This window comes from Staurois parvus, unplaced genomic scaffold (assembly GCF_062004578.1).
Source record: "Staurois parvus isolate SC_StPar_1 unplaced genomic scaffold, SC_StPar_1.0 ptg000420l, whole genome shotgun sequence".
NCBI classification, from domain to species: Eukaryota; Metazoa; Chordata; class Amphibia; order Anura; family Ranidae; genus Staurois; species Staurois parvus.
In genome coordinates this window covers 3429361-3446791 of record NW_028318216.1, presented here as the reverse complement: position 1 = coordinate 3446791, position 17431 = coordinate 3429361, and the positions used below count along the sequence as shown (strand labels likewise).

Here is a 17431-nt window from a genome sequence, read left to right as displayed (position 1 = left end):
AACACACAGCATGTATTATCGAAGACTAAATAAGCAGAAGAGAAATTCTAGTGATGGGAATGAGAATTTATTTATACCACAAAGTCATTGTGCCCCTTATGTAATGTAGGGGAGCAGCACTTAAATTCAATACATCAAGACAGATGAAGGCCCTGGCTGGAGCGTATCTCTGTGAACACATACTGTAAGCAGAAACAGACTGTAGCTCCTAAATTTAAAGGAAGCCCATACTTAGAAATAGAGGCAATGCCATTACTGGTTGCCTGAATGTCTCTGGTCTCAGTACTCGACCTGAAATAAGCATTTAAAAAAGTCAGGACCCTAGCATGTATATCAGCTCCTGGTCATTGATGAAAATACTGAAGTCACTGGATCCAAAAGGACAGCCAAGTAACTAGTATTTTCACAGAAAGGGTTAGCAATGGCCAACATATTGCTGACCTTTTCTCTCACATTGTTTTCTCTCACAAGTCTTGGATAGAGTAAGCAATGGTTAAAGTGACTGTCATGAGGAGTAAGGGTGCTGCCTTTGCCGGCATTTTTTTGAAAATGGTAGTTGCCTGGCTGTCTAACTTAAAGAAAAACTAAAGTCGAAAAAGAAAAAAAAACAGACAGCAGACTCTTTATTGTGAAAGACTTGTAATGTCTCTTCTGCAATAAAATAAACCTGCCTGCTGCTCACAGTCTTCTGTAGAACGAACACTGAGCTGCAAGTGTGTAGGTCACTTTGCATTCTGGCACAGCGCCTGGGTGCCAGGATGACTGCAATCCTGCACATGCATGAGAGTGATGTCATCCCACACTGGCCAATCAACGTTGCCAAAGACTGACACTCAGAAGACACCAGGGAGAAGATGCTGGCAAAGGAACTTGCAGGCATAGGACCATTGAAGCAGAGGTAGGCATCTTGGAATTTATTTCTGCTTCAAGTACTTTTAAACCACAGACTCAGAACCTACATAGCTTAGAAGGGAAGTATAGGGTTTATTTTTATATATATATATATATATATATATATATATATATATATATAAAAATTGGAGCTACATGATGAAGATACACCTGAAGTAAAGAAAGACTTTTTGCAACTTGGAGATCTCGTTCACAATATATATATATATATATATATATATATATATATATATATATATATATATATACACACATACATACATACACACATACACACACACACGTGGATGCAGCATAAATGCAATGCTGCATCTGTCTCCCCGCCCCCCCCCCCGCTTCTAAGGCTGAGAACTGAGTAATCATAGACTGTTGATGGCTGTCAGCCTCCGGCTCTCTGCTCTGCCCCTCCAGCACTCACTGGAGCACTGAGCTGTGCAAGGGAGGAGTAGACAGATCAGGCTCTTAGCAGCACGCTGAGGCTGAGCCAGCTGCTACTCCAGGCATCTGAGTGAATATCAACTATAAAGTCAAGTTCTTTCCAGAGCCTGGACCAGCTGAGTGATGTCAGCCGACAGCGGGCTTCAGCCCACTGAAAACAGTTCACAGAACAAACTGCACTCCTGTGATCTAAGAGAGAAGTATAGCCAATAAAAGTATTGGCCATACTTCTTTAAATGATTGCAAGAATTCTTTATCTCCGATTCCTGTTCTGGGTCAGCAGCATTGAAGCCAAAGCATCAGCAGGACAGCTAGGAACAAGCATTCTCAAAAGAAGCATTATGTGGACTCCATAATCTCTTACAACAGACCCCTGCCAGTTATTATTTGCTGACAATGTCCCATTGGGGAGATGTCCCCTCTATTCCTGTCTTGGAGACACAACAGAAGTGAGAGGAATTCCTCTTCTAAACATTTCTCACAACAAGTGTCCCCATCTGCTCATGGTCACCACCATAAATAGAAAGTATATATCTTCCCAGAAGGGACAGAGAGAGCAGTAAAAAGTCACTAATTCTTCAATGCTTTTCCAAAGAAGAAAGGTTGAGCTATACATAACCTTTAAATGATACACGTGTTAACAGACATAAGGAGGATGCCATTACTGTACTTTTCTTCAGAAAATGCCAGTTGCCTGGATGACACACACATTCTCTAGCTTCAGCATTTTCTGGATCAACATGCTAATCAGTTTTGACATTACTGCCTGCGCGGCAGTCCTGGTGTCAGATCTGAGACTAAAGTTAAAGCAAAAAAGTCCCCTGAAATTCAATGTCATACTGTGCTAGTATGCATCAGATACTAGCACATTATGTAAACTTACTCTAAAACAAAGCCCTCCAGCTGTGCGCTGTCACTGCTGCACAGGATTCCATCTTCACCCGGTCCTTCTTCCGGGTTTGTGTTCTCCGGCTGTCTGACAGGTTGGGCCACGATGACGTCACAGACCACGGCTCACAGCTCTGAAGGGACGGCACGGGTATGCGCCGACTTTAGGAATGAGACAATATCTCCTACACTGTGCATGTTTAGGAGATATTCATTTTACCTACAGGTAAGTTTTATTATAAGCTTTTCTGTAGGACAAATTTTTTTAAAAAAACGCGTTTACTACCACTTTAAGGACAGCCAGGCCACTAGCATTTTTACAATAGATCAGCAATGACAGCCAGGGCAGAGTATTTCTCTTGCCACAAGTTTTCCTTAATGTGAGTACACTGATCTTTCTAGTTATGTAACAGCTACAGAGACACAGTTAATCTTTCCAAATACAAAAGCCAAGGAACAGAACATTACACAACTGCAGCTGCTTGACTAAAAGTGACAAAAAGCCCCACAGCGTTATCCCATGAATTAAACACAATCTCTTGTGTTTGAAATACACGAAAGAAGGGGGATGCTGGTTGGCAACAGGGACAGTTCTTTTGGGCACGTTTAGCCAAGACTCCCTGTGTGAAGTGAGGCCCATGACTAATAAATAACACCTGAATTTACAGTACAAGCTAATCAAAGTACATGTAATACCTTATTACATTGGCTTATATAACAGTCCAGGATTTGAACACTGATTTTCCACCATGATATCATTGCATGTAGGCTGTGTTGCAATTTAATTGTACAAAAGTAACTAACTGTGCATATAAAGTGTACCTGCCATGGCACACACAGTGGTTTATTTACTAAAGCTGGAGTGGGCAAAATCAGGATCACTTCTGCATAGAAACCAATCAGTTTCTAACCTCAGCGTGTTCAATTAACCACTTGCACTCCGGAGGATTTACCCCCCCCCCCCCCCCCCGACCAGGCCATTTTTTGCATTACGAGGCTGAGTTACTTTAACTGACAATTATGCGGTCAAGCAACGCTGCACCCAAATTAAATTTATGTCATTTTTTCCCCCACAAATAGAGCTTTCTTTCAGTGGTATTTGATCTTGTCTGCGGTTTGAATTTTTTGTGCTTTAAACAAAATAAGACCAACAGCTTTGAGAGGAAAAAAAAACAATATTTTTGATTTTTTGCTATTAACCTCTTGGCGCCGGCGCCTCCTGGGCCTTTAAGAGTTTCAGAAGCCAGGAGGCAGGGCAGGGTTTTAGGGTCATGTGACTGTCGTGATTCGCTGTCACATGATCGGAAAAGGTCCCGATCGAAAGGGGAGATCGGGACCTTTTCAGGAGTAGCGGACATATGTGCTGGGAGCGCGTAGGGCGCACGCTCTCGGCACATATGCATTTTTTAATTGCACACAAATATGCGGCCGCTCGGCATCAAGGGGTTAAACATGTCCAATTAAATGAAATGGTAAAAAAATCTAACTTGTCATAAATTTAGGGAAAAATGTACTCTGCTACGTCTTTGCTATAAAAAAAAAAAATCCCAATATGTGTAAATTAATTGGTTTATGTGAAAGTTATAGCGTTTACAAATGGCGGTATTTATACTGGAATTTTTTTTTTTTGTTTACTAGTAGTGGCGGCGATCAGCGACTTATAGCAGGACTGACACTAGGGGGAACTGACTTGGTGTCACTGACATCCCCAATGACACTAATACAGTGATCAGTGCTAATAAAAAGCACTGACACTATACTAATGGCACTGGGCAGGAAAGGGTTAATGTGCGGTGATCACAGGGTTAACTGCGTGCTGTGTGTTTTACTATGGGGCTGTGTCTGTGCTTTCCACTGTAAGCACACTGTTTGTATGGCTCTGCTATGCAGAGCCATACAAAGCAGTGTGCTGGAGCTGACAGGGGAGTGAACTGTATTGTTTACATTCAGTTCTCTCCCGTCGGTAATACTCGGCGATCACCGGGTGCCAGCAAGCAATTAAAGGCTGGGACCCAGTTACTGACAGCCAAGACTGCAAATGGCGGTGCACCCCATACCCAGAAATGCAAAAGCACACACATATAAACACACACGCGTGATTTTGTGCACCTCTGCCGCCCTGTAGCAGTATTTCTGTTATAGGGTGGCGGGAAAGTGGTTGAGCTTTGGAAATAAAACCTGGAAGCAGATTGGTTTCTATGTAGAAGTGATCCTGATTTTGCACTCTCCAGCTTTAGTAAATAAACCCCACAGTGTGGCCAGCCGTTTTAGGAGCTTCTCCAAAAATGTTAAGAAAGCAGCCAATCAATGTATAAAAAACAGTGATTTCACTGATCCAACAAATACAGTTCATTTTAGATTATTCTCTGTTCTCAGTTACATCTTACAGTACAATTGTGCAGAGCTCCTTATTGTTGATTCTTATGATGTTAAGAATCATCAATAGAGGAAGCAGCTCTGCAAAGTAGAGGAAAATGCTCATAAAAAACAAGATTTAGCTTCACTTAGAGTAGTGATGTGGAGTGATTAAAGAGCGGAACAAGCAGCATGTAACAGCAAAGAAATAACGGGCTGATTGTCAGAATAATTGTTTGTATTCTGAAATAGCTATAAGTTATAGATTGATGAAAAAAAATATACATATCCATGCAAATGAGACTGTTGATAGGCAGATGAATCAGCCAATGCTTAAAAAAAGTTATACAGAAGTCTGTCAAGGGATGATGTTTTTTTCTGTTTTAAGAGACTTTTTTGGCTGCAAACATCAGATATTGATGGAGGAGCCATTGTAAATTGGGTGCCTGGGCTGGTATAACTGCTTAGCCCTTTTAGAGATATTTGGAAGACCAACGTTAATGTGGTACATGATTTCACTCAATATTGCTAAAGGGAAACAAATTAAGAGAAGGGAGGAGCTCAGGCATTTTCAGGCACAAGTCTGAACCTGTCTGAGCTATCCCACCAGAAAGCTGTCAAAGCAGACAATCATAAGCGGCAGAGGCATTCCCTGCCCTATAGCTGCACGCATGCAAGGGGCGTGTACATGTGTGGGGAATGCTGCATCCGCCTTCTGATTGGATGTCAGCTTTGACAGCTTCCCAGCAGGATAGCTCAGCTGGGTTCCGATTTGTGTCCAAACACACCTGAGCTCATCACTGATTGAGAAAATGGAAGTTGCCATTGCTTACCTGAAAATGCTAGTTGCTGGACTGTCATGCTGATTTAATACTTTAAAGCCAAATTTCAGGTATGGAAAATGTTATAGTTCCATTGTTCTAGCTTGCACTAATGTAAGTAAATATGTGTCATGTCCGTAGGGTCTCCAAGGAAGCCTGAAGTCACTGTAGTAGGCACCACTACTACAATGATCTCTACTAGCTTCCAGGTTCTGTGCCTTTAGAGGTGGGGCAGTGACCTCACAATTTCCACCTTGTCCAATCAAGACACACTGCATTCTTTGAGAAAATAGAAATGTTCCCTGAATGGCGCCCATACCGAGTAGGTGACCTCCTGTGTCCAGAATACAGCCTGGCAGCTGCTTGGCACAAGACCTGGTAGCTAGTAGAGATCACTGCAGTAGAGGTGCCTATTACAGTGATTTCCAGCTTCCACTTGGATCCCACTCACTTACATTAGTCCAAGGCAGTAGTCAAGAACAGCCATTTTCAACCAGGGTTCCTCCAGAAATTGTTAGGGGTTCTTTGAGCTGTGGCTGATTGCCCTTCCATTTGATGATGCTGGCATAGTTCCAGGGCCAACGCCACTTGACAGCCACCGATAATTTTTTCCAGCTATCTGTAAGGGGGACATTTTTTACACTGACCACCAATGAATTAGTTTTTAGCAAGGGTTCCACAAGCATGAGACTTGATAAGAATTGTAAAGGTTCCTCTATTGTAAGAAGTTTGAGAAAGATGGCCTAAAACAAGTATGTAGATCAGGATTTTTGACTTGCCTTGTAATTTTTAATCTGCCTACTTGTTCAATGTCAGTATATTGAATACAGAGCCAGCCATGCAGCTAGTATTATTGGAAGGATGTGAGCAATGGCAACCCCGTTGTGAACCTTACTGCAGGTTTCTATTAAAATACAGCAGCAGAGTAGCCCTGACTAATTGTTGCATTCTGATCTCATAAGAACTGAGACTGGTATGCCAGTGGGTTCTCTCTCATGATTTGTGGGTAGCCACGACACGCAGGCTAATGTTTGTTATAATTTGGGTAATCTATTGCCTATGAAGCGGTATTAAAAGCTTTATAGACCAACCAGTTTCAGGACAAGTGCCTTTTCATATGTCTGTATACATTACTAATGAAAGATGGAACAGGCAGAAAAGGAAACCACATTAACGTGCTGTTCTATACATTGTGCCTGAAATAAACTGCACCTTAGTCTCGTTTGTGTATGACAGATTTAGTGTGGATATTAAAAAACAAATTCAGAGGTGCAACCGGGGAGCGGTAAAGGGTTTTACGCAACCCTGACCACCCACCTGAACAAGGAGATGAAGCCGCTCAGGGCTTGACACATGCAAAAAAAAATTGTAAATTTTAGGTCACGTTCAACAGACAGCACCACCGGCCAACATGACAAAATGAATGAGGCCTAACCACAACTGTCATGCGACCACACTCAATACACATGGTTGCAGCATGGTGGGTTAACACATGATCCACTGCTTTTCAGAGGGGCGGCAAGGACTGCCACACATCAGAACAAGCGCTTTATTTTTAAATGTTATCATAGCTTGAGGGGAGGGATAACTGCGTGAAGAAGACCTCAGAGTCACAAGGAGACATATAAAAATAATAATAATTAATAATAATAATAAGGCTTGGCTCCTTTACCCCACATTAGTGATCTACTCTGGCTCAAAAGTTACCTTCAGAAAATTATGGGGGCTGCCATTTCTGGGCTTTGTTTGAAAATTCTACTTGCCTAGCTGTCTATGACTTTTGACTCAAAGACATGCTGTAAATGAGCATCAGAATTCCTTATACTTTTTCTATGTTCCGGGTCAGAGACGCAGAAAGTACTGAAGATAAAAGGAACTGGCATTCTTCAAAGCGAGGTCAGCAATGGCAGCCCCCATACTTTTCTCATGATAAAGTGACAGAAGTTATATGGCAGTGCCATACAGATAACTAAATCTCCTACACTGACTGTCAGGCTAATACAGCACTGCAAAAGCGCTGATAATATGCAAAACCAGTAACCCATAAAAGCGAAATCTGATTTCACCTTTCATCCATTTACAGCAGGCTGAACAGTGAAACGATATTTGAGTTGGATGTTATGATTAATTGCAGGTCACCTTTGTTAAAGTGGAAGTTTACCTATAACGTGATTAAAAAAATGATGATGTTTAGCAAAGAACATACTGTACATTCCACATTAATAATTACACCACCAAATTTATGTGTGCTTTAAATTGCCTGCAGCACTGTCCCAGTTTCTTCATGCTGGAGGCTGCCATTTTGCTGAAACCCAGAGCCCCTGAGCACCAAAAAATATTTAGGCTTTCAGCAGATTGCCCTCTACATTTTCAGCACAGTGCCAAAAAAATACAGAGCAACTGAGCATGTGCAAAGAAGGGTGAGACAGTATTCTGGATTTTAAACAGTATAAGCACTTATCTTTTTAACGTTTTACATACGTATACCTGCAAAAGGGGCCAGCCTGAAGTGATCTAGCAGGCCCTAATTTTCCAACTAAAGTTCCACTTTAATAAAAGGCAAACTAAACTCATTAAGGACAACTATACAAATTTGGGATGTTCACAATGACATGCCATGATCGTTCACGATAGCTCAAGAACAAAAGGACATTTGCACCAAAAAAAAAACCGCTTAAAAGAAAAAGTGTGCGCTTTTCCTGTAGCTGTCACCATGATTTTCCAAGCTAATAGTAAAAAGAAGCCTGATTAATGACAGAAAAAAGGTATTCATGTATTTAAAAAAATTCCTGAAAGGGACTTTTGCATGTAACAACTAAATCCCAGCTGTCTCATTTCTTGGAAAAAAAATCTGGTTCCTTGGGTGACAGAGATAATTTTTAAAGTTTTTTTTATATTTACATAAGCCCCATATTTCTATACCTTATCTGGGCAATTTTTTTTTCTCCTTTAAGTAGGTGTGGGCTAGGGTTTGGTCCATAATACCATGTGAAGGCCTTTAATATATGAATGCCCTTGAGATGTGGCAGCAGGATATGGCTCTTAAACACTTATTTTCCTTGATAAAAGGAGCTCTAATGAAGAGCTCAGATTCTTCTGCCTGGATTTTTATAGAACTGAAAATCTTATCCCTCCACCTGCATGGATAGGACAATATAAGCTTAGGATCACTGTTTTGTATATTCCAAGACAAAATCTACTAGTGGGCATATAAAAGTTGTATCAATTGCCTTCTAATGGAATAACCATAGGAATATATGAACATTTTTCTTCAGCAGATTCCAGAAGAATTACTAAAAAGCCAGGTTCAGTCTGTCATAGGCATGTCAAGGATGGGGGTAGGCTTGGCGGAGAGCTGTAAGGAACCATGGGGTTAAGAAAAATAGCTCCAACCTCTGAAAAACAGATTTGTTTTAAGCAGAGTCCAACGTTTTCATTTTCACAATATCCATTGCTTATGTAAATGAATGAAATGGTGTTCTAAAATCTACAGGGAGATTGATGTACAACATTTAGAAGATACTGGTGGCCTTTTTCTTCGTGTGCTTAGAATGTATTAGGGAGAATACTTTGAAACCAAAGGAAAAAATAAAGAATTAAAAGTATATACTAAAAATTAATTAAAAAAAAAAGGAAAAAAAAAAAAAAGCTAAGGCTGAGATGAAAGATCAGTCCTCACGTTTGCTGAAGCTGGTATACTGGGTCCATTATAACCTACAAATATTAAAGAATTTGTTTTTTTTAGCGATTTGTATAGGAACTTAAGAGTTTAATACCAAGCAATGCACGGCAGGACAAGATTGTTCATCTCTATAAATAAGGCACCTCAATTTCTAATGTTTCAGAACAAACTGAACTAAAACGCAAATTTTAATAATAGAAAAAAAAAAAAAAAAAGAATTCAAAAGGTCATTAATGCATTAACCCATTACAACTGTCAATTATAAAGAACCTGTCTGAAATCTGTCACAGCCAAGGCTCCCATTTAGCTCTTGAGGACACCATGGTCCAACTCTCAGAATCCATCCTACTTCGGGGGAAAAGCCCACCTCTGTACCATCAGCCAAAGTGACAGTCTGCCCCAGACCTTACAATGCTTTTTATGGTAGCCTCAGCTGTGCTAGGTAACAGCGAAAGAAGGAAGAGAGAAAGTTTGAAAACTAGAAGTAGGAGTCTGGATGTATAAACTCTTGGCTGGTCACGAAGCAGCATGTTGGTCTCATGGTTGAGAACAGCCACTTTTCTACACAACACTGAAATAATTTGAAAGACAGCAGCCCAAACTGTGCATAGTAATCAGAAGGCTAACTGCACCAAAAGTAGGTAAAGACTAAAAGGGGATGCAGTTGGTGTTAGAACTACTTGAATATTTTCACAGTACATACTGACCTCATTTAAATAAAATTTAGGACATTTTTTAATTTCAGTTGCAATCTAGTGGGTTTCCTTTTGCTACCAAAAATCTGTAAATACATCCAGGACATAGTAGCTGGCATGCAGCCAATTTGAGGTTACCAATTCAGAAGAAACCACAGATAGTGTAAGTTTTAGTAACATTAGGGCTCATTCTTGTAATTGTCTTAAGTCGGCCACACACCAGTAGAATTTTGTTTCAACATTTCCATGGAAATTCAGAAAAATTATTTGTTAGAGCATTTGATCTAGCCATCGTTGAGCCATTACGGAGTAGATTTCCTTAAAATTTCAGCCTGCTACATAAATGGAATCTCAGACATATTAAACAGGTTTCTTTTGTGCCTAGAACATGTAAATTACAATATTTACAATTTTTCCTCAAACGAAAGCCATATTCACAGTTAGGATTTCCCACCCCTTTGATTTGACCATGCTTACGGTTAGAAAATTGAACTAGGGTTCAGAAAACAAACATTTTCTAATGAAATTCTACTGGTATATGGAAAGCTATAGATGTAACTGATACTCTACAGTAAGGTTTCTTCTTTGAAGAAAGAAATAAGAATGTGAAGTAACAAAGAAAGGATTAATGCATTAATAGGAAGTGCATTGCAATACCAGGCATAAATGTTTGGGGAATTCTAAGAGACAAATCATGAACTATATAGATCATATTCTACGGATTTTGTCTTCCACCTTTGGCAGGAAAGGGAGCCGAGCCAAATGGATCTGTACTTGAGATGTCTGAAGTTCTGTAAGTCACTGGGTTGAGGGGAACTGATCCAGCCACAGAGGCTTTTGCAACATGAGATACAACTTTATAAGCAGCAATGGGCTGTGCTTCAACAGGCTGCAATTCTTGAGGGTTGTAGTGACGGGAATATTTGGACAAAGACTGAGGGCGGAATGGCTTTGTAACCACAGTACCAAACACTATCTCCTGGGCTGCCTCTTGGCTGGGAATTCTGTGATTCTCTGCACCGTGTGGGTCCTTGGAAGTGTTCAGGTAAAGAGAGGCCTCTGATGACTCAATGCTTCTGCTGGAATGTGCATACAGGTTTCCAGTAGTGTATGAAGTCTTCATGGTAGTGCCTCCCAACATCAAGTCAGTATTTCGGAATGTGGAATTAGCCACTGATGCCATGTCAAGCCCTTTGAGAGATGCATGAGCTTGCGATATGGCAGTAGGATCTGTCTCTTCAATGCTTATTTTCCTTGTAAAAGGAGCTCTAAGGAAAACATCAGGCTCCTCTGCCTGACTCAAAACAGCAGCATTGGGCTTGGCCACAAATGGAGCATTAGTGAATATATCAGAATCATCCTGTGACATCCTGGAATTCCTGAATGGAGCTGTGGCAAATACATCTACTTCTTCATTAAAGCCTGCTACAGAGACCTGGTTCATTCGGTCTGGAAGTTTAAATACATGGGGCATCTGGTTAGAAATTATCTCTTCTGGGGGTTTTACATATGTGGTTTCCTTTGTCTTTTTAGAACCTTCTTCTTCATCTGATTCCATTAAAAGTGGTCTTGATCCGCTGCAATCCAATAGGTCAGTTTCATGGTCTGTACCCTCCCCTTCACTACTATGAAAAGAACTGCAACTGGATGGACCTTTTGATGGACACTCCGCCTTCAACACTAAAATGCCAGTGTTATCAGTAGATAGAGGGGCAGCTCCGCCACCAGGCCCTTTAGGAGCTCCATCATTCCCCAGTGGGAAAGCATGTGAACCTTGAAGCAAACCTAGAGTAAAGAAAAAAGAATTTAATTCTCTATGATAATTTAAGATATAAAAAGCCAAAAACATCACAGATAATGTGCAAATGAACTACCAACCAAAAAGACCCCCTCTTCCTTATTCCTACTACTAAATGAAAAAACTTAAGTCTCTATGACTTCCTCAGTTTTACTTTCCATATTTCTCTTTGCACTACTTTACCAATAGTTTTTAAGCAGTTTGCTTATTGTGGCAAAATACAACATTAGTTTAACTAAAATGTTAAGTATATTTACTAGCATAATTTTCAAAACAAGCCACAATATAGCAGGGTTACCACAGCTTTCATGTCAGTGATTTTTGCTATCCCCAAATCACAGTACAGGCGTACCTCGGTTTACGAACGCCTCGGTTAACGTAATTTTTGGTTTACGAATGAAAATCCTTTGAAAATAACGGCTTGGTTTACGAATTTGTTTCGCAATATGAATGGATTAATTTGTTTTCAATGCATTTACGATTTTTTTTAATCATGTCCCTGTACAGTATTTATGCCTTTAAAGTGCACTTTATAAAGAGTTTTGAACAGATAAGACTTTTTTTTTTACTTTTTTCTGACCTCCGGAACGGATTAATTGGTTTTTAATGCATTCTATAGGAAACCGCATTTCGGTTTACGTTTTTTTTGCAATACGTAAAGTACCGCAGAACGCATTAAATTCGTAAACCGAGGTACGCTTGTATAAATATTTCTCAGTGACACCTTCACAAAAAACATGTTTTAATTCTAGGCTGACATTACATACATATTTAACCAATAATTAAATGAAAACATGGGCTGAAAATTATAACCTGGGTGCTGCATCGTTCTCCTATGCCTAGGGCAGGTTAATGTGTTTCCCTCAGGGGTGTGTCCTTGATGCCCTGGGCTCACAGGAAGTGGGCTGAAAGATGCTGAGCATTATTGAACATGGAAGATAATATATGGCTGGGACCAGAGTGCAACACTTAAGTGTGAAGTGGGCTACTACTGCTTTGAGACTTAAAAATAAATGCCTTGGAATTGGGCTTTTAAAAATCTAGATGCCACTGGAGAATCTTGTTTTTTTTTTTTGGAGAAGTTAGTTATGGCAGTCTACATATTTTCTATTAACCCTAAGCTGGGTTGTCCACTCATATGCCTTAAAACCCAAACTGCAGCTCAAACCTCTGAGAAATCTAAGCATATACGTCCAAAGCAACCAACAGACTAACTCTTTTTGACAGTCACACTTTGAAAGCTTCCACATGACTCCTGATATCACAGTGTTCTATAACTAGTTTGGAGCTGCACAGAACAAAAATTTTTTTTGACTGGACATACTTTAAAAGTTTATTTTGTATTTAGACAATATTTGCTTATTCCAAGGTTCAGCTTAAAATAACGTAATAAGCGCACACAATCAGTCAGCTTCTCCATCATATTTCATGGCCTAGTAATTAGAAGAGACTGATTAGTTACTATGGATAACACATATCTTATTACATACATCACTTCTTACCTTGCACGTAAGTATTGCAGGATAGAAATTTGGCAATCAGAAGATGAGAAACAGTAGTTATAGCTTAGATCAGAGGAAAAGGAAACAAGGGTCTGAAGCAGGATAATAATAGACCATTCTTACATGTTTAGCCTCCATGCACACTAGCGGGTTTTTTTAAGCTCAAAAAACGCTATGTGCATACACACATAGGACAACACTATTCAGCTTCTAGGGGCATAAAAAAAATATGCTGATAATAGCTTCTATAAGCTTAAAAAAAAACACTAGTGCGCATGAAGCCTAAAGTATTGTCATCATTCACACAACCCAAAATAATGCATTAATTGGCAGGAGTAATAATAATAATTCCTTGTGGCATAGATTCAACAAGGTGTTGGAAACATTCCTGAGATTTTGGTCCATATTGACATGATAGCATCACGAAGTTGCTGCAGATTTGTCAGCTGCACATACATGATGCAAATTTCCTGTTCCACCACATCCCAAAAGGTACTCTATTGGATTGAGATCTGGTGACTGTGGAGGCCATTGGAGTACAGTGAACTCACTGTCATGTTCAAGAAACCAGTTTGAGATGATTTGTGCTTTGTGGCATGGTGCATTATCCTGCTGGAAGTAGCCATTAGAAGATGGGTACACTAGTCATAAAGGGATGGACATGGTCAGTAACAATACTTAGGTAGGCCGTGGTATTGAAACTATGCACATTTGGTACAAAAGGGGCCCAAAAGTGTGCCAAGAAAATATCTTCCACATCATTACACCACCACCAGCCTGAACCATTGATACAAGGCAGAATGAATCCATGTTTTCATGTAGTTTACACCAAATGCCGACCCTGTCACAGCTGAAAACAAGACTCATCAGACCAGGCAACGCTTTTCCAATCTTCTATTGTCCAATTTTGGTGAGCCTGTGCAAATTGTAGCCTCCGATTCCTGTTCTTAGCTGACAGGAGTGGCACCTTCTGTGAGGCCAACATTAATAAGGAAATATGTCATTTGCAATTTCCCAATCATCTTCTGCTACTGTAGCCCATCTGCTTCAAGGTTTGACATGTTGTGCATTCAGAGATGGTCTTTTGCATACCTTGGTTGTAACGAGTGGTGATTTGAGTTACTGTTCCCTTTCTATCATCTCAAACCAGTCTGCCCATTCCCCTCTGACATCAACAAGGCATTTACATCCACACAATTGCCAATCACTGGATATATTTTCTTTTTTGGACCATTCTCTGTAAACCCTAGAGATGGTTGTGTGTGAAAATTCAAGTAGATTAGTTTTTTTAAATACTCAGACCAGCCCGTCTGTCACCAACTACCATGCTACGTTCAAAGTCACTTAAATCCCCTTCCTTCACCATTCTGATGCTTGATTTGATTTTCAGCAAGTTGTCTTAACCACGTCTAGATGCCTAAATGTATTGAGTTGCTGCCATGTGATTGTCTGATTAGCAATTTGTGTTACCAAGCAATTAAACAAGTGTACCTAATAAAGTGGCCGGTGGAAGCACACTATGATGGAGAGAGGCTGAAGAGGTAACTAAATGGGAATGATGTCAATTATGAAAAGATTCTGTATCATATGGTCACTCAGCGTCCACAATGCTCACAACATGTGGGTATGCAGTAATGCTCATATTACAATATGTGGTCTTAATGAAGCAGGGCATCCCAAGAAACACAGACCTGCAACTCATCTAAGAATTTGTGACATCGATGGAATTGGCCCGTATCTTTGTGACTCACAGAGTTCTTGTTATATAGTTACATTTTCCTCTTTTCTATGTTGGTCATATGTTTGACTTTTTACTAGCATTTGGAATAAGGTTTTTTTTTTTTTCTTCTACATAATTGTGTGCATATTTTAAGTCCCCTTCTTGGTAATATTTTCATACATGACTCTATGAATATGGGATGATGACTATGAAAATATATTCTTTGAATTATTTGGCACCCCACCAATTTATTACTAAACAGCAAGATAAGTCATGCTAACACTTGCTCCAATTCTACAACCAAGGAAGCTGCCCATCATGGCCTTTGTTTGATCTGCAGTTGTCACATGTGCAGCACCATGGCCAGCTATAACCCTGCAATAGGAAGAAGGGTCAGCCGCACACCGGAGGATAGATGAATATAGTGTGTATTTATTGATCCATAGGACACACAAAACACCAGGACATGAATACAGGACTTAACGCGTTTCACACGATCTCATGCTTAAGATTAAGCACAAGATCGTGTGCAACGCGTTAAGTCCTGTATTCATGTCCTGGTGTTTTGTGTGTCCTATGGATCAATAAATACACACTATATTCATCTATCCTCCGACGTGCGGCTGACCCTTCTTCCTATTGCATCGTGTGTGGTGGCGAGCCAGAGCCTGCACCTGTTGTGGATTGATCTGGATTGTTTGCCCGGGTGGTATACCTTTTGTTCTTTGGATTCAGCTATAACCCTGCCATTTGATGGATTGACAGTTTGGTTGAGAGATGATATAAGCACACTAGCAACTAATACAGTTATCATTCAAGGCATGCATTGAATGTAATTATTTTGGAAAACAGTTACCTCAGTGGGTTTAGTTCCACGTTAACTATCATTAATCTTCGTGGTATAGTAACAATCTCAAACATTCTTTATGACATAGTTAATAATGCAAAGATATATTTTTCAGTGCTGTAAACATAAGACCAGTGCTGTGGAAGGTAAATTCCTGCCTATACAGTGAGCTTTGTGTAGATATTTGGAAGAGACCATGAGGCAATTGCAGGCACAGGCATCCTGAATTTAAAAATTAATATTGCCATGGTTTCAAGGAACAGAAGTTAGTTTTTTTTCCTTCTTTCGACATAAAGAAAATTATTGTTGGCTGTAGACCGAAATGAAAAGGTAGTTTTACTAAATTACACAATGGCTGCAATTACGTAGGTTACATCATTGTTAAAGCAAAATTGAAGTTTTCCATTAAGAGACTTTCACGTGAACATGAACAAGAGAAACCGGAGTCAAGAAACCATTCTTTAAAATACTTTAATTCACAGAAATAGATTGAATTCTATTATACAATCAGGAAATGTGCAGGTTGTAAACGCCATATGGACATTTTCTCTCTACTTTTTCCCCTTCTTGGAAAACTTGGGAGAGAACTGGAGGGACTTAAACTGGAGGATTAGGAGCATGAACTAAAATAACAAATATATTTATATATTTATATATACACAAGTCAAAATTCTACCAACCACTTCACTAGAGGATTTTTCCTAAGGTAATGATAAATGTTCTCCAGGAGAACACTTTTTTTTTTCATACAATACAGAAGAATAAAGATTGGTGTATTGGACACAGGTAGAAATTTGTAATACAGAGGAGGACCCCACAAATGTTGAAGGCTTGGAGGACTATTTACAGACAGCAAAAACCAGTACATGGCAGAGAGAGCGATTCCAGTAGACATACAGAGAGAGACAGATCACACCAACCTTGGTGTAGCATATACAGATAAAGTTGAAACTCTCTCAAGGACATCTGCACAAACAGAGAATACACTGATATTGCAAGACACGCGCACGCACACACACACATATATTTAAATACTTTTCATAGTAAAAAATAAAATGAAGGAAATTCAGGCCACACAAGTATCCTCCATGCAGAGCAGAGCGGTCCACCAACAAGGATCAGGGGGATATATGGTGGAATCTTTGATATTTTAAAATGGTTCTGCGATGTTACTAGATAAATTGTAAAAGCCAGAGACATCCTTTCAGAAAAAGTATTCATAACTTTATTTTGCAGAATAAAGGGCATCTACACACAAAAAACTTAGATCGCTTAAAGAGTAAATCTACCCAAAACATTTTGGGTGAAGCAGGACAGGGGGTCTATGCTGTTGTCTCCTCCAGCCCCAAGTACAGCATGCAAACTGTGCAAATGTTGTTAATGGTCCAATTTCTATGCTTATGCCTATGGACAGTCTACTAGAGGGTACATGACTATTTCTATGTGCTATTATGTTTTGGGAATTTCCTAGTTATGTCTAGAGAACTTATTTGGGCCACAAGTAACTGCAGCATAGCTACAATACCTATCCAGTAATCCCAAAGAAGGACGCAGAGATCTACTTTTCCTCTGTACCCTGGTTCACCTCCCTTGCATATTAAAATGTAAATCTTTCCATTAACTAAAGAGCAACTACAGCCAAAAATGTTGTTTTAATGGTGTTGAAGGACTAGAAGCTCTGGTGTCCCCATTTGGAAGAGTTCACCTTACATTCTTTCGGATATCCATTAAATAGACAGGAAGTGAGAAGATTTTCAAAGTGGGGAAAAAGAA

The 17431-nt window shown here is 39.8% G+C and overlaps 1 protein-coding gene across 6 annotated transcripts in view; it reads right to left on the bottom strand.

Annotated features, from left to right (window-relative positions):
- Positions 1-4813: 4813 nt before the first annotated feature.
- The window catches only part of AAK1 (AP2 associated kinase 1), a 160539-nt gene continuing 147921 nt past the window's right edge, over positions 4814-17431 (bottom strand). For all 6 annotated transcript variants that reach the window (XM_089687204.1, XM_089687196.1, XM_089687199.1 and 3 more), the window contains one exon: positions 4814-11576. In XM_089687204.1, the coding sequence (XP_089543330.1) occupies positions 10507-11576 (1070 nt within the window). In that variant the 3' untranslated portion in view covers positions 4814-10506. The remainder of the gene's footprint in view (positions 11577-17431) is intronic.